General features: G+C 36.9%; 1 protein-coding gene across 1 annotated transcript in view; it reads left to right on the top strand.

Annotated features, from left to right (window-relative positions):
• The window catches only part of LOC135203106 (heterogeneous nuclear ribonucleoprotein L-like), a gene marked incomplete in the record, with an annotated part of 652533 nt that overhangs the window by 570792 nt on the left and 56098 nt on the right, over positions 1–25643 (top strand). Inside the window, 1 exon segment of the mRNA XM_064232737.1 lies at positions 3680–3767. Within this exon segment, the coding sequence (XP_064088807.1) occupies positions 3680–3767 (88 nt within the window).

Below are 25643 nucleotides of genomic sequence, written 5' to 3' on the forward strand. Positions count from 1 at the left end.
TTAATATTATACGTATAATATAATAATTATAATATATATATATTATTATATATAAATATATATTATTATATATTATTATATAATATATATTTATTTAAATTATATTTATATTTATTTTTTTTATATATATTTTATTTTATTATATAATATATATATATAATATATTTTTTACTATAAAATATTTCTATATATATATATATATTATATATATATATATATAGTATATATATATATACTTAATATATATATATATATAGAGAGAGAGAGAGAGAGAGAGAGAAGAGATGTAAGAGGGAGAGAGATGAGAGAGAGGAGAGGAACAAAACGAAGGTAGGTCGGGTATGAGAATGCGGAAGGGTTGAATAGGGAAAGGAAGGGAGGTCGATGGCGATGTGATGACTGGATGGCAAGTGTATGTAGATGCCGATGGAAAAAATAGGGGCCGGGCTAAGATGGTGATGATAACGATGAGACGTTGAACTTTTATTTTTTTTGTTTTGGGGGGCGGTGGGTCATGTGACGTTAGAGAGGATGGAAATGGCGTGAGGACCGGGGAAATGAAATAGATAATGACGAAAGGGGGCCGCTCTCAGAGGAACGAGGAAGGTAATCATGAGGAGGCCTAAAGGTGAAGGCGGGGCCTGTGTGAGAGATGATTTGATGATTACAGGGCCTGTTAGAACATAGTGATGTATGGCCGGTATGTAAAACTGGTGATGGTTGTGATGATGAATGAGGCGGATTGCGATTATTTTGATATTTAGTGGTGGGAAATCTTGGGGCAGTGGACTCCTGGGTATTGTTTTAATAGTTTTTAATTTTCTGATTTTTATTTTATTTATTCATATTTATCCCCTTCGCTTCACATCCACATCGAAGTATATTTGTAGCGTCCCTTCTGCCCGTAGCTGCAACCCCTTTCATTCTTTTCACTGTACCCTTGTTCATGTTCTCTCTTATATCATACTGTCCACCCTCTCGTATCAGTTGTTTCATAGTAGTGTAACTACGAGGTTTTCTTCCTGTTACACCTTTAAAACCCCATCTACTTTCAATTTCCCTTTCAGCTCTAAAATCCTTTTGAATTCCTTGGGCCAAAATTCTATGATGTATTCCATTGAGAAGTAGACAAACTATATTCTTCCTCCCTTCTCGCTTGCTTTTACGTCACGGGTTTTCGTAGTAGTTCAAGGTACATCAAAGGTATTAGTTGAGTCTCGGGTGTAGGACTGTTGTTATTTATGAAGTTAAAGAGGCTCTGAACTTTCCAGGGAGTTTGTAATACTTTTTATTTTTCAAAGGTATTTTCGTCCAGCGTTGCTAGCGTGTGAGTGAATGTGAATTGAAGTTTGCGCTTTAATTGGTAAATATAGATATTTACGCATACCTTGCATAGCATATTGGCATGTACGCTCACGCGAAACACACACACACACACGCGCACACACACACACACACAGATAAACACAGATAAATATAGATGGACAGAGAGGAAGGCTGGATGGGTTTGGATTGGGTACGTAACAGTTTACAGACTGTTGGTCACCCAGTGCTTAATAGAGAGAGAGAGAGAGAGAGAGAGAGAGAGAGAGAGGAGAGAGAGAGAGGGGAATAAATTACCTGATGGCTAGTGTGTGTCTACTTTAAATTTCTTCTGTTATCAAGTCTTTTAAGTTCAAAAGTCTAAGTGCGAGTAATGGAATGTGTGAACGCATGTATGTATGTGTGTGTGTGTGTGTACATAGGTGTGTGGGAGCGGATGCATGCATATTATTATCATTAAAGTCTGTGCGTAGAATTTTTAGCCATTTAAATTACTGGCATGAAGAAATATAAATAATATTGGATTAATATCAGTGGGAAAGGACTTTGTCGTGGGATAATTTTGTGTACGTCACTGCCTATTCTCTCTCTCTCTCTCTCTCTCTCTCTCTCTCTCTCTCTCTCTCTCTCTCTCTCTCTCTCTCTCTCTCTACAGAACCGTCAATTTGAAGCATTCCCCTTCGATTATTTATAAATGATCGGTAGCCTTCTTTGTACCACAATATGTTATTCGAGTCGGCACTGAAAAAGAGGACTTGACATGACATTTGGATGTTGCAGTGCGCAGTTTATTTGCGTACACGTCCTCGTGTTTGTTTGTTCGGTGTCCGGTTTGTTGCTGTTAGCGATAAAAAGAAAATCTCATTTCTGTAGTTGTTGGGTGGGGGAAACCAGTAGTATTTGAAGCTCAAGTGATATTTATTGTTTTGCTTAGTGATTTTTGGTGTTGGCCGCATGAATAATTTCGCGTTTGATTACAACCCTCAATTGTTTTAACTAGGAACCATTTGAAATCGTTTAGTGTGGAGAAACTTTATTTTAAGATTGAATTGGGTTTCAAGTTTTTAGATGCTTTATTTTGATAATATCTCTTTGTCGTTTTTTTTTCCTTAATATGGTTTTTTAAAGTTAGTTTTATTTTCTGTTTTACTTCTCAACCAAATTCAATTTTTTAACGCTGAATAACATTTCGTTTAATTTTCTGGTTTTTAATAGATTGTTTTGGAAAAGAATATTTGTTTATTTGGATGAATATGCTATTTAGCAAGAAATGAACATTCATTTATGCTCGCGAATTTTGTTTTCGAAAAGGATTTATGAGTTTGGATAAGGCTAATGGATTTCCAGCCCCGTAGTCCTGTGCATTAAAGAATCCCAACGGCTGATCATATATAAATGAAGCCGTTCATAACCTTTTCCACTCTTAATAGTAAATATTATTAATCTAAATTTTTTTTTATTGTCCGTTGTAGGGTTGGGAAGTATCGTATGGCAAGGTGGCAGTTTTGCACTTTCTGAAATATGACATGGAGTCACTCTCTCTCTCTCTCTCTCTCTCTCTCTCTCTCTCTCTCTCTCTCTCTCTCTCTCTCTCTCTCTGAGGGTCCGCGAGAGTAGACAGTTCTAGAAATGTGATCCTTATGATGCAAATGTGATCCGTATGTTGCATATTCTCTCTCTCTCTCTCTCTCTCTCTCTCTCTCTCTCTCTCTCTCTCTCTCTCTCTCTAAGCATGGTATATAGGTATCCCTACCTTGTACTTAGCTTTCGTTTTCAATATATACGTATTGAAAACTCAACGAGACCATTTTTGTAGATATACTGGCGGTTACAGTAGTGCTGCATACATTTGAAAAATGCCCTAGAGATACTGTATAGTTTTAGAGTTGGATATATTTACGTGAATTATGGTTTTTTAGGTTTTAAATTTAGTGATTTTGGGTTTTAACTGCATTAATATTAATGTATAACTGTTGTTGCTTGCAATAGTTTGCTTGCATTGATTTTTAAAGTGTATTCCCCTTTTTTTAGAGTTTTTTTTTTATTTCCACAGACATTACAGCTATTTAGTATTATAGTTACAATTAATTATATATGTGTGTGTGTGTGTGTAGATATATATGATAGGTGTGTATATATATATATATATATATATATATATATATATATATTGTATATATACTATCTATGTTTTTTAATATTTTATAAATATATTATAGTTATATATTACTATATTATTATTGCCTAATAATTATTCCTTTTAGTAGCAACCACTACTGTATTTACAATCTATATATTTACTGTCTAATTCATCATGGATAGTCTCTTAAATAAAATTTTTCTTTCTCTCTTTCAGGATGTTGTACACACCATATGCCAGCCCTTCGGGAATGTCCTTCGTATTGTCATCTTCAAGAAAAATGGCGTCCAAGCAATGGTTGAATATCCTTTTACGCAGATGTTGTCTTTATTCACATGCGAATTCTTCAAATGCGTTCCGTGTTTGGATGGAAAATTTTTCTAAACAAGTTTTTTCTGTGGTAATATTTTGGTCTGGGTCAAGGAATTTTTTTTTATGGTTCTGTTCGTGAACTGATTTATTATTTATTTTTGTTTATTACTATAATAATTTATTACTATAATATAATATATGCGAAATATGTTACTTACGATCAATAATAGAGGTATAGTAGATATAGAGAAACGAAGACAATTTATAAAAGAGCGTTCGAGTAACGTAGCAGATGATTTTTATTACAAATTATTTTTATTTCATATCACTAGGCCAGTTTTTATTTCATCGATGTGTATATGTGTGTGTGTATATGTATATATATTATATATATATATCTATATATATAATATATATATATAATAATACTATATAAATGCTGAACTTAAAAGAACTAGTTTGATGTCCAGGCTCCAAGCGTATTTGAGTCCCCTGAGTCACACTTGTCAATAAAAAAGACCTTAGCAGTTCAATTTAATTTCGGGAGTTGGAGTGGTTGGGTAAACTCCATACACCCCCCCCCCCCCCCCCCCCCCTCTCCCCCAAAAGAAAAGTGGGAACTAGACACTGTTAAGTGAATGCACCAGAAGTAAACAGGAAATGTAAAAGGAGACAAACGTGAAAAGTATTTGCGGAAAGTCTTCGGGAGCAATTGGCCATCAGAGTTGGTCAACACCAGACCGGCGAGTCAAGCTGCTTAATCGTTGTTTGTACTGTCGAGTCAGAGAGAGAAGAGAGAGAGAGAGGGGAGGGGGGGGGTGGAGGACTTCTTCGGGTCTTGCTTTGCCTGGGTGGCTTTTTCAGGTGACAGAATTGAACGGAAAAAATAGCCACTTTCGTAGTGAAAGTCTTTTTACAGACTGTTTGTTCGGTATAGGATTTTTTTTTTTTTTTTTTTTTTTTATGAAATGATCCTCCGTCCCTTATTTCTATTTCTTTGAAATTTCAGCTTGACTGACTTTTTTGTATATGAAAACTCCCCTTTTCTTTATTTTTGGCATTTTTTTTTACTTCAGTGTCTTTGAATGGGATATCTCCATTTTTCCGTTTTCAGTGTAACGTCCTTTCCCCAAAGTGTTTTGGGTGGGGTAATACCCATTTTGTGTTATCTTTAGAACGTCCTTTGTCGATTTGTCTTTTGGATGGGCAAAATATCCATTTATTTATGATATATAATTATATATATATATATATATATAGATATATATATATATATATATAATATATATATGAAGTCCGTTCAATAGCATCTTGGAATGGGCAATTATCCATTTGTCTTTTCTTATAAAGTTATTGAAGGTTCAAAATTTGTCTGTATCTTTCAGATGGGCAAATTCCATTTATTATTGTTAGTATAAAAGTCTTTCCCCTATGTGGTTTGGGTGGGTTAAATGCCATATTATTTTCAGTATAAAATTCTTTCCCCAATAGTTTTGGATGGGAAAATATAGAATTTCCCAATTATCTAACTTGAATGAATGTTTTGGAAAGAAAACCATTTGAGGGACATTCGCTGAGGGAAGACGATCTCTCTCTCTCTCTCTCTCTCTCTCTCTCTCTCTCTCTCTCTCTCCAGTGGAAAGACAGACGTTATTAGTTTTATTGACCCTGTCTATCTTGCCCTCTTATGATTTGAGTTGGAAGATAATTCAAATTCCATGTAATGTGAACTATCGATGGACGAACGAAATTCAACATTTTTTTGTGTAATAGGTCAAATGGTATACAGAGGTCACAAGTCAAATATGAATTTATCCCTTGCTATAACTCTTGAACTATACGAGATGGAGGCTGCATATTTGGCATGCATACCCCATTAATGAAACTTATGTGCGAAGTGAGGTTGAATTTATACGCACAGGTCAAAGGTTAAATAGGAAAGACGAAATTTTTTGTTTTAAGTTTAAATGGTTTTTTAGAAAGTAAGTAAGAAATGAGCCTTTTAGCCATATTGACATCTCAAGGAAAGTGGAAGTTTTTTTTTTATTATTTAAATGGAGCCGTTTTTTTCGACTTTGTAGCGCTTTTTGCCTAGGTAAATGGATTTTTGTTAGATAAATGGCGCCTCTTTTTCGTAGGCAAATGGAAGCTTTTTTTTAAGAAAAAAGAATAAGTAAACAAGTCGGTTTGTAGAAATTGTTTTGGGAGCAACGAAGTGAGAAAGATTCTGCGTCCCGTATTTCTCTCTCTCTCTCTCTCTCTCTCTCTCTCTCTCTCTCTCTCTCTCTCTCTCTCTCTCTCTCGTTTTTTATTCATTTCGTAACGTGGAATATTCGGATAATAAAAACACCATTCTTCCTCTTTTTTTTTTTTTTTTTTATGTCTTGTTATATTCAGTAGGCGTGTTACTACAAATTGATGTAATTTAATAACAATTATAATTGGAAAAGAAACCCAGAAAATTACTGTGTATAACATGTTTACTTAAATACTTATATAAGTAAACACGTTATTCACAGTAATTTTGTGGGTTTCTTTCTCAATCTTCAGAAGAAAACTGAAAGAAGTTTTTGTTTTAGCGATTATAATTATAATGATTATACCTTTTTTATGCCAGTTTCGTATAGAACTTATCGTGAAATCGGTCGACCTAAGCAGTTAGTCGAATTTGGTGGATGTCGACCATATTGGGGAAAATCCTTTTAGAAAAGTCTGGCGGTAAACCGTAGGGTTTGAACGCGCTAGGATCCTCCCATTTGTAAGGTAAAGGCAAATAATAATGGCGATAGCTATACTTTCCGAGTAAAATTCCCCACCTCAATTATCGACGCATCAGCATGAACCCACCGACCTCCTGCCATTGCACGTCATTTCGCTGCCAGATTGCATTCCTAACCGTCGATTGGTTTCGCCGATTGGCTCTGCCATTGCAAAGAAAATGACCCCCGCCCCTTGCCATTGGAAACGGAGCTGCCCTCCCGTTATGCCGTTGCCCCGTTAAACCATTAGTTGTAATGTCTTCATGAATGAGTCGGTGGATTGAAATTTGAAATGATGCGAAAGGGTTGCCAGATTGGGAATGAATTTACCAATGGGAGAGCCGCCGGTTTGCTATTATCGTGTGTGTTCTGGTATTTGAATCGCAACGTTATTTTATTTTATTTATTTTTATTTTATTTATTTATTTATTTTTTTTTTTCGAAAGTGATTTCTCCTTCTCTTGTATGATGTTCTGTGTATCCTTCTGTTATTGCTTTGGTTCTCAGTTGACCATATTCTGTTTTCGAGTTCGATTCTCGGGCATTCCATTGCGAACTAATTGAAACTGCAGTAACTGCATTGGTAGAATAAACAGCCGAAAATGGTTACTGCTCAGCTAGCTTATCGGGCTTTCTGAATCATAATTGTAAGTGAAACAGATCCGTAATGACTTTGTCATTGCGACTACAGTCGTGAATAACTAATCAAGCATTCCGTGTGTCTTTTTAAAGGATTATGACTTAAATGTTAATAAAATGCTTTGGCTCACGAGCTGAATACCTTCGGATTAAGAGTCCCTCGTCGGCATGATGATGGCAGGGGCTTATCATCTTGTGAACTCGATTGCGGAAGTTGTGGAATGTAGGAGTCATTAGGTAGGAAGGAGAGAGAGAGAGAGAGAGAGAGAGAGAGAGAGAGAGAGAGAGATAGGCATACCGTAGGCTTAATCTTTATATTGTAAACACACACATTGGCTAAGAAATCTGCAAGACTTAGAGTATTACTTGTATTCACAGAGTATTACTTGTATTCACAAGGCTAAAATGTAAAATGTGCAAATAATAGATGCTATTTACAGTGTCTTGATTTAAATTCAACCTTATATTTTCCCGATTTTAATATTACTTTCTGCATTGACGTTCAGTCTGTTATGCAATTTGAAAGATTCTATTGTTTATAAACGTTCACATTTACATAATGAGACAGAATAATTTCAAATCAGATCTGGCTAATACTCAAACTAGCATTTAATCGGGAGGGAACTATTCAAATATATTAGAAGAACGTATAGATTCCACTCAGCATCGACAGCGAAGCCCCTTTACATTTCAGCTCGTATTCAGCCACAATCCTCCTCCTCCTCCTCCACCCCCCCCCCCCCCCCCCCCCCTCCCCCCCCCACTCCTCCTCCTCCTTCTGGGGAAAAGGCATCCGAGGACATTATAAAGCTTCCTTTGCAGGATGATTTGAGAGAGATCCTTCGTTTTCCGATAGTGGGCCGGAGTTTGATGGATGGCCTCTAATTGCCTTGTTTGCCCTGGTGTTCCCCAGGTGGTCGTTTGGGTATGTTTGATGTCCGCGTTGAATCAGGGCATTACTTAACGTTAGAGTTTCCCGGAGAGTGAGAGAGACTTTTCTCTCTCTCTCTCTCTCTCTCTCTCTCTCTCTTCTCTCTCTCTCTAACAAATCAGTCAAAGTAAGAGAATTTTATGGCTTTAATGATTAAATGATCTACGTTATTGCTCGGCTCACGTAGGTCAGTATGATAATTATGGTGTCTAGACAAAAATGACCTAATTGAAAAAAGGCAGTTGTAAATTTGTATTCATTTGTATATGATGAAAACCTTGGTAAGAAACAGAAAGAGTTTAATGTACAGGTTAATTCACTTAGTTCTCATGATACTTGTTTCACACACACACACGTACACACACAGAGAGAGAGAGAGGAATTCACCTTGATCTCGTGACACTTGTTTCAGAGAGAGAGAGAGAGAGAGAGAGAGAGAGAGAGAGAGAGAGAGAGAGTCCTGTATCTAAAACCCTCGATAACGAATGTGAGACAGCTTCGAGACTTGATACACCTGCTATGCCACTCGAGGAGTGTTAAGGAGAAGAGAACTGGACTACTACAGCTGACGGAGGAGAACTCCCTCGCTTCAGATACCATTATAGGTCATTGACCTCCTCCTCCTCCTCCAGAAGTCACTGTCGTGTGTGTGTGTTTGGGTCAAGCCACTGGCGTTAGGCTTAAACGAAGCTTGTGTTTTCCCATTCGCTGTAGAGAAATGGAGACGTTGGATTGTGGTGGGGGGGAAAAAGTAAGTCGAAAGTAGGGGTTGCACTTGTATTGATCCTTTAGGCTAACACAGGCTTGGGGGGGGAGTGTGTGATGGAGGGAGAGTTGGGAAAGATTCTGTGGGGGGAGGAGGAGGAGGGCCGGGATTCGTAGATTATACCGGAGGGTAGAAACAGGTTAATCTCCCAAGGATTTGGAGGGCCGTGTTAGATGGAGAGGATTTTCCTCCTTTATGGTAATGGGATCTTCATATCTCTTTGTGTCTTACATTTTATTTTATTTGATTTTATTTATTTTTTTTTTTTTGCAGGAGGAACATAATCTAGCCAAGATAACTTGGAGACTTTGGTTGTAATTACAGCTGGTGAGAAAGTTTTTTGTATAAATTAGCAAATGTTGAAGAATGGGGCTTTATTTTACCACACGCGCGTGTTGTATATATAGTATATATATATTATATATATATATATAGTATATATATATATATATGTGTGTGTGTGTATATATATATTATATATATATATTACTCTTGCAAGATCCGTGGTTCGATCCCACCTAACCGACCTAGTTGTTGTGGGTAAGTCCGCTACCGCTGGGATCTAGAAATTCTACTATAATAGGCTGTAGGACCGACATCATCATCCCATGAAGTTTTGTCGATGGTTTTATTGCTTCTTAGTTTATCCTTGTCATTTTGCGTTGAAGATTATGCCAATTTATTTATTTAGATTTTTTATTGCGTTCCGATTTCGTGCCAATGTGTCGATCACTGTCTGGGCTTGGGTTAATATTTGTGTGTGCGCGCGCGCGCGTGTGTCTGAGAGAGAGAGAGAGAGAGAGAGAGAAAGAGAGCTGCATCTACATTGATAGTGACAAATGGTTTGTTTATAAATCGTAAATTACACAGTCTGGCAATGAGGTGCGTAATCAACAGAGTGAAGGAGAAAAAGAGGGAGAAGTGAAGGCTAAGGATGATGATGATGTTAATAGTAATGGAGATAATAATGTTTACATATGAACCATAAATACACATTCTTGACGATGAGACTAGTGTGGTAAACAGTAGGATATTAGGAAGGAATCGAATTCTTAGATACTAATGCAAATAGTTATGGTTGTTTACGCATGAAATGTCATTCTTGACCATAAAACGCTATAGGAAAATGAAAGAAATGAAGCTCATGAATAATTATATTAATAATAATTTCATGCCCAGTAAAACGTAAATCATCTCTTTGGCGATGTGGTACGTCCGATAAACTAGAAATAAAAATAATAAAAACTTAAAAATAGCCTTGAAATCACGGAGAGCGATGCAAGACTGGCGTACCCGATAAGACTTTTAATTCTATTGACTCAAACTGTGAAAAAGTCTGACGATTATTTAATCTGGGGAAAGAGGAAGAAGAAGGAAAGAAAAAAAAAGTAGAGATCTTTCGTGAAACTCGAAGCTGGTCGCAGTTTCCCCTCGTACTCCCCCTCCTCCTCCCTCCCTCTCCCTCCTCCTCCCCTCTCCTCCCTCCTCGACCCCCCCTTTACCCCCTTGTCCTGTGCGACGGGTAGGGGAGAGTTGGGTGGGACGGGGAGTCGGGTAGGTATGTGGACCTACTCCCCGAACTGCCCAACCCCCACCCCCACCCTTCAGGAGCTGAGGAGAGTAGCGGGGAGACACTAACGATTTTTAGTTAGGGGAATGATTGCTGTTGGGGAATGGATGACCATTGGGGGGAGGGGGGGGTTTCATTGCAGGGTTGGGGCTTAATTTTTTTCGTGGTGGAGGGGATGGGATCAGGGCAGGAGTAGGTAAGAGATGGGGGGGAGGGGTGGAATGTCGTGTGATGTACTGTCCTTACGTGATGTTTATGAATTCATGACTCTTACTCATGGACTGCCATGTGGCAACTGCACGTTTCATTATTCATGGGATATCATTTGATACATTGCTACGTCTGTTATGGTCATGTCATATCCGTATCTCCTGTGTATTTTCTTAATTTTATTGTTGTTTCATTATAGCAAAATTAAATTTCTTTTTTATAAAAAAAAAATTTTTTTGGCCCAATAGTTTTCACCCCCTCATCAAATTCGTTAATCCATTCGTTCACGCTCATCTCATTCGCTTCCGTGGTGATTTATAAAAAAAGAGGTCCTTGAGCAATAATAATTCTCTCTCTCTCTCTCTCTCTCTCTCTCTCTCTCTCTCAGCTCGGTAGGCAGGCAAGCAGGCTGGCAGGCAGCGCCATCGATTGTCAGATGCCTAAACCTTAGTGACGATAGGGATCACGTTCAAGTGACCTGGATTACATATTTAAGTTTGCTACGTTATCTGATAGGCTGTTTATTATTTTACCTTCTACTTTTTTTTATCCAACGGGGCGAGGGGAGGGAAGGGGATGGTATATGCTATGTTAGGGAGGGGCGAGGGGAAGGGGAAGGGGTGTTCGGGATTTGCATACCTTGTTCTCATTTTGCTGCGGAAAGGAGATGGGGACTGATTATTATTATTTATATAAACACATAATCACGTGAGTCACTAAAATGGTGAGGAAATCCACACTTGAGATAACTGTGTGTGTGTGTGTGTTTATATATATATATATATATATATATATATATATAGTATATATATATATATATTAATTGCATTTTTATGTTTATCGGTGTGGATTTTTCACTATCCTTAATGTCATTTTACTAAGTTGCATTGTTATTTACGTTAGTGTGCATTTTTCACTATTATCATTATCATTCATTATTAATTGAATTTTTTACCTGAATCATAATATTTTTATGATCTTGTTCCTATGATGATTTCCCTCTATTAGTATGTACATTAAATAATTTATTATTGGTTTTCCCCATCCATACGGAGATCTAGTGAAACGTTGGCCTACAAGATTGCATGTTTTATGGTCGTGACCCGTTAACGAATCTCTCTCTCTCTCTCTCTCTCTCTCTCTCTCTCTCTCGGGTCAGTCTCTTCCATCAGATTCAGTTATCACAGCAGGATTTATCACAGTCTCCGCGATGACCCTCCATTATTTTTATTTTCCATCGACGTACTGAGCCAAAGAAAAGGATTTTTTATATATTTATATAGATATATAGGAGAAGATAAAGCTGTTCATTGAAGTCTCTCTCAAAAATGTTCCAGTTCATGACTTAACTTCATAAATTACTAGAAATAGACATTTCTCTCTCTCTCTCTCTCTCTCTCTCTCTCTCTCTCTCTCTCTCTCTCTCTCTCTCTCCGAAATTCTACTCAAGAGATAATAACTGTATTTATTATGCAAGAGGATATTGCAGAAACGGAGAAAATTGCAGATTCAGACACAAAATGAATAATTATGATGAAGGAAGATCAAATATTATGGAAAAGTTGGATTTTTTAATGTCAGAATTTCTGGAAATGAAAAAAAGAACAACATACCAGAACAGGAAAGAGACATGGGAAAATCCTTATTACTACCAGTATTAAATGAAGGAGAAAAACACGCAAACCATCATGTGATGAATGCGCAGGGTTTAGTTACGAGTAACTCAAAAAGAAAAATAGAGTACTTAGAAGAACTAACCCAAAATGAAAAGAAATAGATATAATGAATACCATGAAACCTGGTATTCCCAAGAGACTGGGAATGATGATCAAATAAAAGGGTTCCAAACTTATAGCTCGGAATAGAAAAAATAGGAATCAAGGGGGAACCGCAATATATGGGAAAGACAAAAAAAACAAGGAAAAAATATATGAGAAAAATATCAGTAACTCAGAATGTGAACTAATAGCGGTAGAATTTGAATCAGAAAAATTGATGAACATAGTAATATATAGACCTCCTAATACTAAAGAGTTTGACTTAATAATTGAAAAATTGGATGATATATGTAGAAATCACAAGGACTGGACTATTCTCCTATCTGGTGACTTCAACTTTCCTTTCGTAGAATGGAAAGAACGAATAGGAGATTGTTGGTTGTACTTATATCATATAAAAAACGAGAGTAATAGTAGTGCAGAAGATAAGAGGCGAATTTGAAAAGCTATTAGAATATGCTACTAGAATACAACATTCAAACAAATAAATCACCATGCCAACAAGAAAGGAAAAATAAAAACTTTAGACCTAGTATTGTGAACCGAGAATGAATTATGTTAAAGAAACTAATAGTTTATAATGCGAGTATTTCAGACCATAATGTCCATAGAATTAACAGTTCATTCCCAAAGCAAGTAAGAAAATAGAGATAAGCAAGAAATGAAAAAGTGGGAAGGATATGGGAAATACAACTTCTACAGTAAAAATATAAAATGTGTCAAAAAGAATTAATGAAGAATTAAACAAAGATTGGGATAACATTTTCGTAAGTGATGACTAAGGTAAATACGGAGTATTATATAAAATATTGGAGAAAAATAGTGGAAAATATATCCAAGAAGAAAAGAAAAGTAACATCATTCATGCATACCAAGAGACAGAAGGATCTTGTTCCAGAAAAATCAGAAAAGTAAAAATGGGAAAAAAGTCTTGCAAAAGAAAAAAAAATGCATGGAAAGTTATAGAACTAAAAAGTATAGAAAATGCAGAACAAAAGATTATACAATCAAAAGAAATGAAAAAACCGACTTGGAGGGAAAAAACCCTATTAAATATCAGCAAAACCCCAAACTATTATACTCATATGCGAAGAAGATGAATAAAAAAGAAAGAATAGAAATAGGCCTCTGAGATTGCAAGGGAGATTAACGAATGAAAAAAAGGAAATTTGCAACATACTGGCAGAACGAATATAAAGAGAGAATTCACCCCTAGAATAGATAATGAAGATAATGATAAATAGAAGTAAAGGGAAGAAAAATAGTGATTTTAGCTGACATAGAAATTAATGAAGCTGATATTGTGCAGGCAATTAATGAAATTAAAAATGGGGCTGCTGCAGGCCGGATGGAGTCCCTGCTATTTTGTTAAAGAAAGTAGTTCATTCTATCGCAAAAGCCACTTGCAATATTATTAAGACAAAGTGTAGATACAGGCAAGATTTATGATGAGCACAAATTAGCATATATTACCCCTACTTTCAAAAGTGGATCAAGACTAGAGGCAAGTAATTATAGGCCTGTGAGTCTAACATCACATATTATGAAAGTGTATGAAAGGGTAATGAAGAAAAAGTATTATGAAACATTTAATAAAAAATAATTTGTTTAATATAGGACAACACGGTTTTCGTACCCGGAAAAAGTACACAAACCCAACTGTTAGTCCACCGTGAGAACATATTCAAAAATAGAAAAGCGGAAATGAAACAGATGTGGTTTATCTAGACTTTGCAAAAGCTTTTGACAAAGTAGACCATAATATATTAGCAAAGAAAATTAGAAAACACAATATCGTAGATAAAGTAGGAAGATGGTTAAAAGAATTTTTTACACAACAGAAAAACAGATAGTTATTGCAACGATGAGAAATCGGATGAAACCAAGGTAATATCCGGTGTGCCACAAGGTACGGTGCTAGCTGCAATATTGTTTGTTATTATGATTGAAGACATAGACAGTAATGTTAAGGATTCGGTAGTGAGTAGTTTCGCTGATGACACAAGAATAAGTAGAGATTACTTGTGATGAAGATAGGAACGCTCTACAAAGAGACCTTAAAGTATATGATTGGGCAGAGGTAAATAGGGATGGTTATTTAACTCTGATAAATTTGAATCAATAAATTATGGAGACAGAGAAGGAAAGCTATATGCATATAGGGACCTAATAATGAGACAATCACAAAATAAGGAAGCAGTTAAAGACCTTGGTGTGATGATGAATAGGAACATGTTATGCAATGATCAAATAGCAATTCTGTTGGCAAAATGTAAACGCAAAAATGGGAAGTGTTACGGCACTTCAAAACAAGAAAAAGCTGAACACATGATTATGCTTTATAAAACATATGTTCGTAGTCCACTTGAATATTGCAATATGATATGGTACCCACACTATCAAAAGGATATTGCACAAATAGAGAGTGTACAAAGGTCCTTTACAGCTAGAATAGAAGAAGTTAAGGACCTAGACTACTGGGAAAGACTACAATCCTTAAAATTATATGTCTAGAAAGGAGAAGAGAACGCTACATGATAATTCAGGCATGGAAACAGATAGAAGGAATAACAGAAAATATCATGGAACTAAAAATATCAGAAAGAGCAAGCAGAGGTAGATTAATAGTGCCCAAAACTATACCAGGAAAAATAAGGAAAGCACACAGGACATTAATCCACTACGCACAGCATCGATAATGCAGCGTCTATTCAATGCGTTGCCAGCTCATCTGAGGAATATATCAGGAGTGAGCGTAGATGTGTTTAAGAATAAGCTCGACAAATATCTAAAATGCATCCCAGAACCATCCAAGATTGGAAGATGCAAAATATACCGGAAGATGTACTAGCAACTCTCTGGTAGACATTAGAGGCGCCTCACACTGAGGGACCTGGGGCAACCCGAACGAACTGTAAGGACTGTAAGGTAAGGTAAGGTCTCTCTCTCTCTCTCTCTCTCGATGCCTCCTCGGATGGACAGAAGATTTTGAGACATCCTAATCCTCGTAACACACACGCTCTCTCTCTCTCTCTCTCTCTCTCTCTCTCTCTCTCTCTCTCTCTCTCTCTCGCTCTGAAGAGGAAAATGACTGATGCATACCTCATGTTGCCAGTGATGTTTCAAATATTGGGTTGAATGTGCTCTCCCAGTCCCGTAGCAGCTCTTTCATAAGAATGATTTATTACCGGTCCTAACGACTTCCTTTGTGTTTTTGTTTTAAGTATTTACGAGTATATGCTCTTTTTTTTCGGTAATGTCCCGGTACTGTTCGTGTCAGCGGTCCATTTATTAATTTTTTTGGGGACCCGTTTGGTTTAGTCGTTTACGTGATCACGGTATAATCTGTCGTTTTGTTTATGTAGGCTGGCTTGGTTTATTTGGTTTTAATGCTCGTATAAGTGGTTTGATTAGTTTTTTATGTTTATTAAGGGATTGTTTTTGTTTATTAAGGGATTGATGTCTTAGATTTCTTTTGTCGTTTTATAATGTATATTGAGTCATTATTTCGATTTTATTCTATCAAAATTTAACACAGATTTACTCTTTTTGAATTTTTAGGTCGGTTATTGTTTTTTTTTTTTTTTTTTAGTATATGACATTCCGGCGTTTCTGAACATAGTTACAATCTTTAGGTGATTTTTACAATTTTTTTCAAATTTATGGATTAGGTAATACTTTAGTGTCAATAGTTTTGTTTTTTTCATTTATATATTAATTAATTCTGTAGTGTCAGGAAGGTAACATTTGCTTCTTTATGGATAAATAGACATAGCTATGCAATTCTCTCTCTCTCTCTCTCTCTCTCTCCCGCCATATATATAGCTTAGCCCTCATTTGTGCTACGGGGATGTGATCCATATTTCTTAGGGGAGAAACAAATGAGTACAAATGACTGTCTGGCAAATGCGTTCGTGAAGTGTGATGATGGTCGCGTGTGAAATAGTCTCTCTCTCTCTCTCTCTCTACTCGCTCTCATCTCTCTCTCTCTCTCTCTCTCTCTCTCTCTCTCTCTCTCTCTCTCTCTGAAGGAGGATTGTTTAGTGAAGCTTTTTATCAGTTATGACCAAGAGGTTGTTGGCAGTTGCCAAGTCGTGTTTTTCTTGGTTTTTATATATTTATTTATTTTTTGCTAAGTGGAGGTAATTTGTTAGGTCTTCACTTTATTCGTCGGCAATTTGTAAATTTTTTTTTTATTTTTAGTTTCTTTAACGTTCATTAGCCCTTTCGAGCATGTAGGATAAATTTAATTGATTTGTTATTATTTCAGTGGTTTTAATTTTCTGTTCGTACGCAATTTTATCTGTCCACCTTCAGATCTTATAAAAACTGCTGCGGCTAGGGCGCTGCAGATTTTCATGTTGATCATGCTCCACCTTCCAATCATCAAACATACCAAATTGCAGCCTTGTAGCCCCAGTAGTTTTTATTTTATTTAAGGTTAAATTTAGCCATAATCGTGTGTCTGGCATGGATATAGGCAAGGCCACCACCGGCCCGTGTTTAAAGTTTCATGGGCTACGGCTCATACAGCATTATACCGAGACCACCGAAAGATAGATCTATTTTCGGTGGCCTTAATAATAATAATAATAATAATAATAATAATAATATTACATAACTCGGAAATCTGGTAAGATAAGCAGATAAACAGCGTAAACTTGAAAAGTTATGTTTAGTTATTAAGAAGAAATTGAATTCTTAGCGTCAGAAAGGAAAGAATAAAGGGAGTAGGTGTCGGTCCTAAGCCGCCGCCCCCCCCTCTTCCCGTAGGAGGTGCATCCATCTTTACTGGGGTGTAGGATTGAGGGGGTAGAGAGAGGGGGGGGGGGGGGCGCAGCTGTGTAAGACGTCTGTATCAAAGTTGAGAAGCATGTGGCTTTGAAGGCAGTTATCTCGCCATCCTGTCGACACCATTCCATCCGTCCCTTCTCCCCACCCTCTCTCTCTCTCTCCTCTCTCTCTCTCTCTCTCTCTCTCTCTCTCATATCAGTTAGATATCTTACTCACATTGACAATGTCTTCTTTTTTTTTATCTACATTTTATGCCCCCCCTATCTCTCTCTCTCTCTCTCTCTCTCTCTCTCTCTCTCATATCTTCGACTGATATTACAGTTTGATGTCTGTCTGTATAGTATGCGATATGCTGACGTGATATACTACGTATGCGTGTGCATTTGTACACGCGTGGTGCCGCCTGCGATACTGTATACCTTGAATTTATTTTGTGGATTTATGTTATCTGCATCGTTATTCTGTGATTTCTACTATGTCGTTCTTTATTGTGTGTCGGGGAAAGCTGACGCAAATGATCGAGCGTTATAGCTTTCGCCAGTCTGTAGGCCTGTTTTAGAAAAGGAGTTTTTTGTTGTTTTTTAAAAAGCTGCTTTTTTTATGAAGAGCAAAGGAAAATGGTAATAAATATTCTTGCTGTTTGGTCTTCCAGATGACCATGTTTATTGTGAATTTTATTTTTACTGTAACTCAGAGAAGTGTTGTCTCTTGTAGAGGTGAAACGTAACATGTGGTAACAGGGGTTAGGGAAAGCGTAACCAGCCAATATTCAGCGGTTTTGGGGAAGAAACCTAAAATATTTTTGGGAAGGAACCTAAAAATGATTTTGGGAAGAAACCTGAAAATGATTTTGGGAAGAAACCTGAAAATGATTTTGGGAAGAAACCTGAAAATGATTTTGGGAAGAAACCTGAAAATGATTTTGGGAAGAAACCTGAAAATGATTTTGGGAAGGAACCTAAACATTTTTTGGAAAGAATCCTAAAAATTTTTGGGGAAGGAGAATTAGACAGTTTCATATATCGGGTAAGAAATCGGCCATAAATCAGACAATGTTAGCAATATATATTGGTAATTTATTTTGGCAATTTATATAGGTAATCTTTAAATCCAGAGGTTTAGAAGAGTTTCATATATCGGCTAAGAAATTAGCCATTTTTCACTGTTAGCAATTTATATTGGTAATTTATTTTGGTAATTTCAAATCCAGAGGAGAATTAGAGGAGTTTCATATCGGGTAATAAATCCACCATTTTTCAGTGTTAGTTCAGAGGAGAATGTGCACGCTTAATAACAATCACACATACTACATTCATCTCTCGTTTCATTAAACCTAAGAAAACCCACAGTCGTGAAGATCTGTACACAATTACAAGACCATCACCTTCAGAATTATTTAGTGGAGGGTCGCGTCATGATGAAAAAAATATATAATCGAGCAAGTGCCAGCTGGTCTCTTTTTGCGAAAGGGCATTTGATCGTGGGGGAGGGGGTGGGGGTTTAGGAAGGTGAGGGTTAGATGGGGAGAAAATATGCCAAAGCTCGCTTGGTATTAAGGTTGGGCATTTGACGTTTCATCACCGGGTTTAGCCGGCACCGTTGTGTGGCACTGAAGTTTTCTGTTGGTGCCACAGACGAAGGAGAAGGGGAAGTATCCAAAAAGCGACGCCCCATGTGACCGGCATGACGAAAATGTCAAGTGGTCTAACGCCCTGGCTTAATGCTGAGAGAGAGAGAGAGAGAGAGAGAGAGAGAGAGAGAGTTTCCTTAGTATCGTATGAATTGTTTTCAGCTGCAGAGAGTGGCCAAAGTTCTTGTCTTTGCTTGTTGAAACGAGTGTAATAAGAGAGAGAGAGAGAGAATTTCCTTAGTATTATATGAATTATTTTCAGCTGCAATAGTGCAGAATCGTCCATAATTCTTGTCTTTGCTTGTTTGGATTAGTGTAATTAATTATATATATTTGAAGTATTTGTATAAATGTAGTATTTATAAACCTAAATTATTTGTGTATTTGAGAGAGAGAGAGAGAGATGAGAGAGAGAGAGAGAGAGAGAGAGAGAGAATCCCGAATAATCTGTAAAAGCATTTTAGTCTTTCATATTACGTCGCAAGCAAGCAACGGCTATGCATGTGTTTCCATGGTTTCTAAGTGATAGAGAAACGGGGTCGGGTGTTGTGTGGGGTGGGAGAAGGAGGGGTTGGTGGTTGGAGCGGCAGGCCGTCTAAAGCGCGCACATCCTACCAAAAGGTCACCGGATGACTTTTAAATCATTTGTCGAGCGATAGTATTAGAGAGAGAGAGGGCAGCAAGCAGAGCTTCATCCCATGTCAAGTCATCGCCTTTTGATCATTGTTGTAATGCGACAAATTTGGGTCATTTTTTCCCCTTCGATGTCTGATCTGCAGTCTCTTGTTTTCGATTGTAGCCAGTGTCCCGGAATCCATCGTATCCTAACAAAAGTCCGGCCTCTCTGCCTCGGTTAAACAAGGCCAGTTTATAGAGATGCAAACAGGATGCATGTTAAAAACCGCACGATTGATATTATGTTAACACAAAAGGGACTTTTAAATCCTTCTGGGTCATGTGGGATTTGGATCAGTCGTGAAGTTTTACGGCAATTGTCTGATCTTGAAGCCTTTGTCTGCCCTTTTCATATCTATTATGTTATATCTCTAATCTTAAAGTAAAAAAGCCACTTTCATTCGAGTGTTTGACTAAATTCTCTCTCTCTCTCTCTCTCTCTCTCTCTCTCTCTCTCTCTCTCTCTCTCTCTCTTCTCCATACAGTCATTGGCACTTTGGCTCGTGAAGTGCATGTGGTATATTATCTCTCTCTAATCTGTAAGTGCAAAAGCCACTTTCATTCTAGCTTATGAACTCTCTCTCTCTCTCTCTCTCTCTCTCCTCTCTCTCTCGTCTCTCTCTCTCTCTCTCTCTCTCTCGCTCGCTCGCTCGCTAGGGCACTCTTGCTGTGGGAGTTTTACTCTTACTCTCCCCGTGTATTGATTAATTGTGCAATGATTGCGTGTAAGCACGACTCTCGAATCACACATGCGTCGGATAGCAAAACAAGCGAAGTATTTTTTTCTTCATTATTATTATTATTTCATCGACTTCAGCTGGTCGGCTCGATTTATGAGTAATAGAAAGGCAAATGTCAAGCGTGATGAAAGAGCTTAAATAGTTTTTGGAGGATTAGAAAAGCCAGAAGGTAATTCTTTTGTTGTTGTTATTATCATATTTTAGAAATTAATCTGGAAAGTAGGAATTTATGGTTTGGTAGGTATTATCATCATCATCATAGGTTTTGGAATGAAGAGGAGGATATCCTATTGAAAATACTTAATGAAAAATGCCAATAGATCTACAGCTTTACTTTGTTGTTGCAAAAGGAAAACCTATTGATAGAGGTGAATATTAGGTAGTTTTCCGTACATTCGAAGCAACGTAATGTGGAAGAAATATATACAATGTTCAGACAGTTATTACTCCTTCCTCAAGTACTTCGTACTACTAATATTTTTTCTTGCAATTCTCTTTTGTCTTTTAATTAGTTTGGAGAGAGAGAGAGAGAGAGAGAGAGAGAGAGAGAGAGAGAGAGAGAGAGAGAGAGAGGCAGGCTTGCCAAGCCAGTCTCATGCACGAAGTGATTATACTTCTGTTTAGTCAAATAGTGAATCAGGGGGAGAGAGAGAGACACTCTGCTACAAGTAATGATCTAGCATACTTGCGTGTGAAGTGTTATTCATATCGTTCAGTTGATACAGTTCTGGAAAGTTTAGGGAGAGAAAGTCATTTAATGACACTGAATAGTCGTGTGTCATGTAACTTATAAGGCTGCGCAGAACTTCAATATTCTTATGAAAATTAACAGGTGATGGAGGTCTTTATAATTCAGGCTTAAGAGGATATTGGAAACTCAGATTAATAGAATGAATTGGTTATAGATAAGTAGAAAGAGGAAATAAAGTTTTTAAAAGTCTAGCATGCTATCTTATGGTGCCGGCTGATTTATGTCGATCTCGAGGGGGTTTTGGGGTAAACAACTATGATCTTAATAATATAATGATAATAATAGAAACAGGCCTCATGAGATTCACCCTTAAAGCTTGGCTTTTTTTAAGCTATATTCTAATCCGTTGCTGCTTGCACCATATTCCCCAGGTCTGTTGCACGATCCGAAGTTTGCATTTTGGAATAATATCAAGTTTCCTCTAATGCAAGCTTGACGAAAATGACTTTTGATAATTGCGTTACGTTTAAACGTTTGAGGTCTTATTTTGGGAAGAGATAGATAGGTAGATGCGCTAACGTAAGCAGGTGATTACAGCGGTATATATATCTCTTTTCCGTGATAGTGCGTTATCGCACTATCGTGGTTAGTGGTGATTGCAACGGAGATTAGGCATGTACACTAGATTATGCAGTGATTTATTGATCTTTAGAACGTCCAGTTGCCAGCCAAGTTCTGGTCGTGGAACGCGATGGTATCTGTGATTGCTTTTATTTTTTTAAGTCTCTCTCTCTCTCTCTCTCTCTCTCTCTCTCTCTCTCTCTCTCAGCTCCCTTATTTGTCTTTAGGAACCGCATTTTGATGAGGGCCATTTAGTGGTGGTCTGACGTTTTATGCGATGGGCCACTACCCCTCCCCTCTGTTTCATTTCGAAAATATGTAGGTAACATGTCTTTAGGGTAGGGTTATGGGGGGTCGAGGGAGACCTTTGGGTCGATTGGGGACACACACACACACACACGCTGATTGTAATCAGCTATACGTCTCTAGCAATCGGAAAAGTTAAAACGGACAAACATGCAGAGTGAATTAATTTACTTGAAGTTCCATCAATTTTAACAAGATGAACACACTCGTATATTACTTTTGATACTCTTGGTATGTTACGTTTATGCGTATGAAATAGCCCTTACGATGCGTAATATCGCAGTTTTCTTTGAAATCAAAGCTGAGGGGAAACTACTTTATGTGCAGTGAGGGAGAACTTGGCATTTCTTGGCTTTGGTTTTCTTTGATGCAAGTTGAAGACTTTTGTCCCGCAGACGAAGGTTTTCCTTATGTACTCGTTGAAGACTAAACCGCCAACTAATGTTCGAACATGTTTGTATCGTGGCCAAAACGGGAGGACGTGGGGATTTTATAAAGCCCTTTGTCAAACTGCTGGCTCGAAATAAAACCGGTCATACTGAACACATCGATATTAATGTAAAGGGAACAAGCTCTGACAGCTCATCTATCAGGTGGTCAGGTGCAGGCTGTAGCCAGTTATTTTGTGTTTTTGTATTTCGCTACGTAATTAAGTTTTGTTTTTATGGACGATTTAAAAGTTATATTTTATCGAGAGCGTATTGCGTTTTTTATTTATTTATTTTAAAATCCTATAATGGTCGTAGGTGTAAGTAAATTTACGTACCGATATATCTAAAGGTGGTCAGCAGGTATTGCCTTTGGTCAGGAATAGTTTTATTCTGGGAAATTTTTTGCCCATTTTAGTAAACGTTTCGTAGAAAGGATGAGTTGATAAACATCTTATCCTATCTTACGTAATGTTTCTTTTTACCTAGAATGGTTAAAAAAATGGGATGAAATAAGTTCTAGAAATGATAATTTAGCGGTAAGTGTAAACTACAATGAATGAAAATAAGATTTTGACCTCATTGATTTTCTCACTTGAATTGGATGTCTGCTTCTGCCAGAGATTTATCTCTCCTTTATATATATATATATATATATATATATATATATATATATATATGAGTGGTTCGTGGTCGTAGGGTTCTGTTTCCTAATGATATCAGTGATGACATGGACCATTGACGGATGGTCACTTTTTAGTCACTTTTTCATAAGTTGTATTTCAACAATGATCTTTCACATTCACAACTGATCCCCTTTACCAGCCGAAAGCAATCAGGTTCGCTGAGCAGCAGCACCAATATCCAGGTTCCAGAGGGTTCCAGAGGTCCTTTATTCCTCCCTGAGGATATCGCACAGTTGGAACTTCTTCAGAAGTTCAAGCAAAGATGCAATGCATCACTACCCTAATATGATTCCTCTGGCATTTTAATACATTTTAACACATTTTTTTTATCTTTATCTATTTATGAATTTTTTATAATGCGGTATCATTTCTATGTTTCACTTTACTTCCTCTTGCTTCTTCCTAATGGTCACCATATTCTTTGGAAGCTTGAATTTTAAGTCAATGGCCCCTTTGGTGGGCTTGTTCCATACGAATGTTTCGTCTACTGAATTATAATAATAATAATAATAATAATAATAATAATAATTTATTAAAAATAATGGCAGAATTTACAGAATTAATTTTATACAAAGTTCCGTTGACGACCTACAGCATGATGAACATTGGACAGCTGCATAGTAATAATACCAGCGTTCTAGAAAAACTAAGTCCTAAGAATAATTGAAAGAATTTTGTATAAAATTAATTCTGTAAATTCTGCCATTATTTGTAATAAAACATGTTTAAAAGGAGGGCTGTTTCCAGCACACCAATAATAATAATAATAATAATAATAATTGGGAAAAACTCTATCGCGAGAATATATATAATGTTCTAAAAGGTCCACAATAATATAAAAGGTTGCGAGATCGTGTATAATATAAAAACCTTGTACAAAGCTTTCGACCCCTTCCCTGGGTTCATCTTATGTCCAAATGAACATGGTGTGCCTAATTGTTCGTTTGGACTGAAGATGAACCTAGAGAAGGGTTCGAAAGCTTTGTAAAAAAGGGTTTTTAAATTATACACGAACTCGCAACCTTTTTTGTTATTGTGGACCTCTTAGAACAAAATAATAATAATAATAATTACAAAAGTTTCTCCTGGCACCATGTCTCTTATAAAATGACGAGACAGGTAGAACTACATTTCTACGATCGCATGCCTATGGGGGCTTTCGTGAGTTCTAAAACGGTTCGTTCTTGCGTCCGTTTTGGTTTCGTGACAAAGAGGGAAGGGAAGGATTTCCTTTCTTTAAATCTTCCTGATTTAGGAACGTCAATATCGTTCTGTGGGAAACTGGACGATTAGTTTCTTCTGAACCTATATTTCTCCTGTGTCTTTTCTTTATGGATATTTTTATGTTGTTCGTGTTATTGTGGTGGGAAGGTGGTTATTGGTTTTTAGATACCAAGGAAAAGCGAAGTCTTTTATTTTTGTATTGGCCGCGTGTTTATGCCTACATCTTACACTCGCTCTTACTCATACACATTATATATATATGTGTATAATACCCACACACACACACACACACACACACACACACATATATATATATTATATTATATATATAATATATATATATATATATATATATATATATATTATTCGAGCTATAAGTGTCCTTTAATATCTAATTCACTCTACCTCGGAATTAATATATTTTCATATATGTAAACCGAGGTAGAGCGAATTAGATATTAAAGGACATTTGTAGCTCGAATGATTGATATGAATCATGTGATAATTATTCATATATAGGCTTTTCCGTAAAACGAATTTCTTATGAATTACAGTGAGAAACAACGTTATCCATTTACCAGAAAAGGTCATAACAAATTTTAAATAATTGGTTTGGTATTGTGGAATCTTGATTGAGGTTGCTAGAAAAACATCTAACTTAAGAATTGTTAAAAAAAAAAAAAAAAATTTTGTGGTAAGCGAACCCTTTAAAATAAATCTGTCTCTGCGACTAATACAATGATTTCTAACGTAGGATCACGACAGAACTGTTATACAAGTTGGTATTGATTTTATTTGGTCCATTGTGACGATGGAGGCCCCTGAAGAAATACGTTATTGGGTGGAAGACGGATTCTGTCGGCATTAGGCCCTTCCCTGTGATAATGGAAGATGTTAGTAGTGTTAGCCTTGAACAAACACCGGATTTGGTACTCCGTGGGATTTTGACCGTCTGCGACCTCTCTCTCTCTCTCTCTCTCTCTCTCTCTCTCTCTCTCTCTCTCTCCTCTCTCGAACGGGGCAGCCTTATCATGGTAACTGCTAATTCTTCTCTCTCTCTCTCTCTCTCTCTCTCTCTCTCTCTCTCTTTAACAAAAAACTAAAACGTGTTTATTTGCAAAGTAAACAGATGACTATATTATTCGGTAAAGCATTTACTTCAACCATCCCTTCACCTTACATCGTATAACGTTCAATTCAACCGACCTCCCAACTTTTTTCATGTGTATAATGACATGGCATCTGTTTTCTGAATGAGTGACCTTTCGATGTTTTTATTCTTTAATAAACCGACTTCCACAGTCTCTCCCAGAACGTTAATTTCTCATACAGTGTTCGTTTACGAAGGCCTTGGCCATTTGCTTTTTCATGCCATAAAATATTAATTAAAACCCTCCATTTTCTTTCAAAACGTTTATAT

Source organism: Macrobrachium nipponense, chromosome 33 (assembly GCF_015104395.2).
Source record: "Macrobrachium nipponense isolate FS-2020 chromosome 33, ASM1510439v2, whole genome shotgun sequence".
In the NCBI taxonomy this organism is placed as follows: domain Eukaryota; kingdom Metazoa; phylum Arthropoda; class Malacostraca; order Decapoda; family Palaemonidae; genus Macrobrachium; species Macrobrachium nipponense.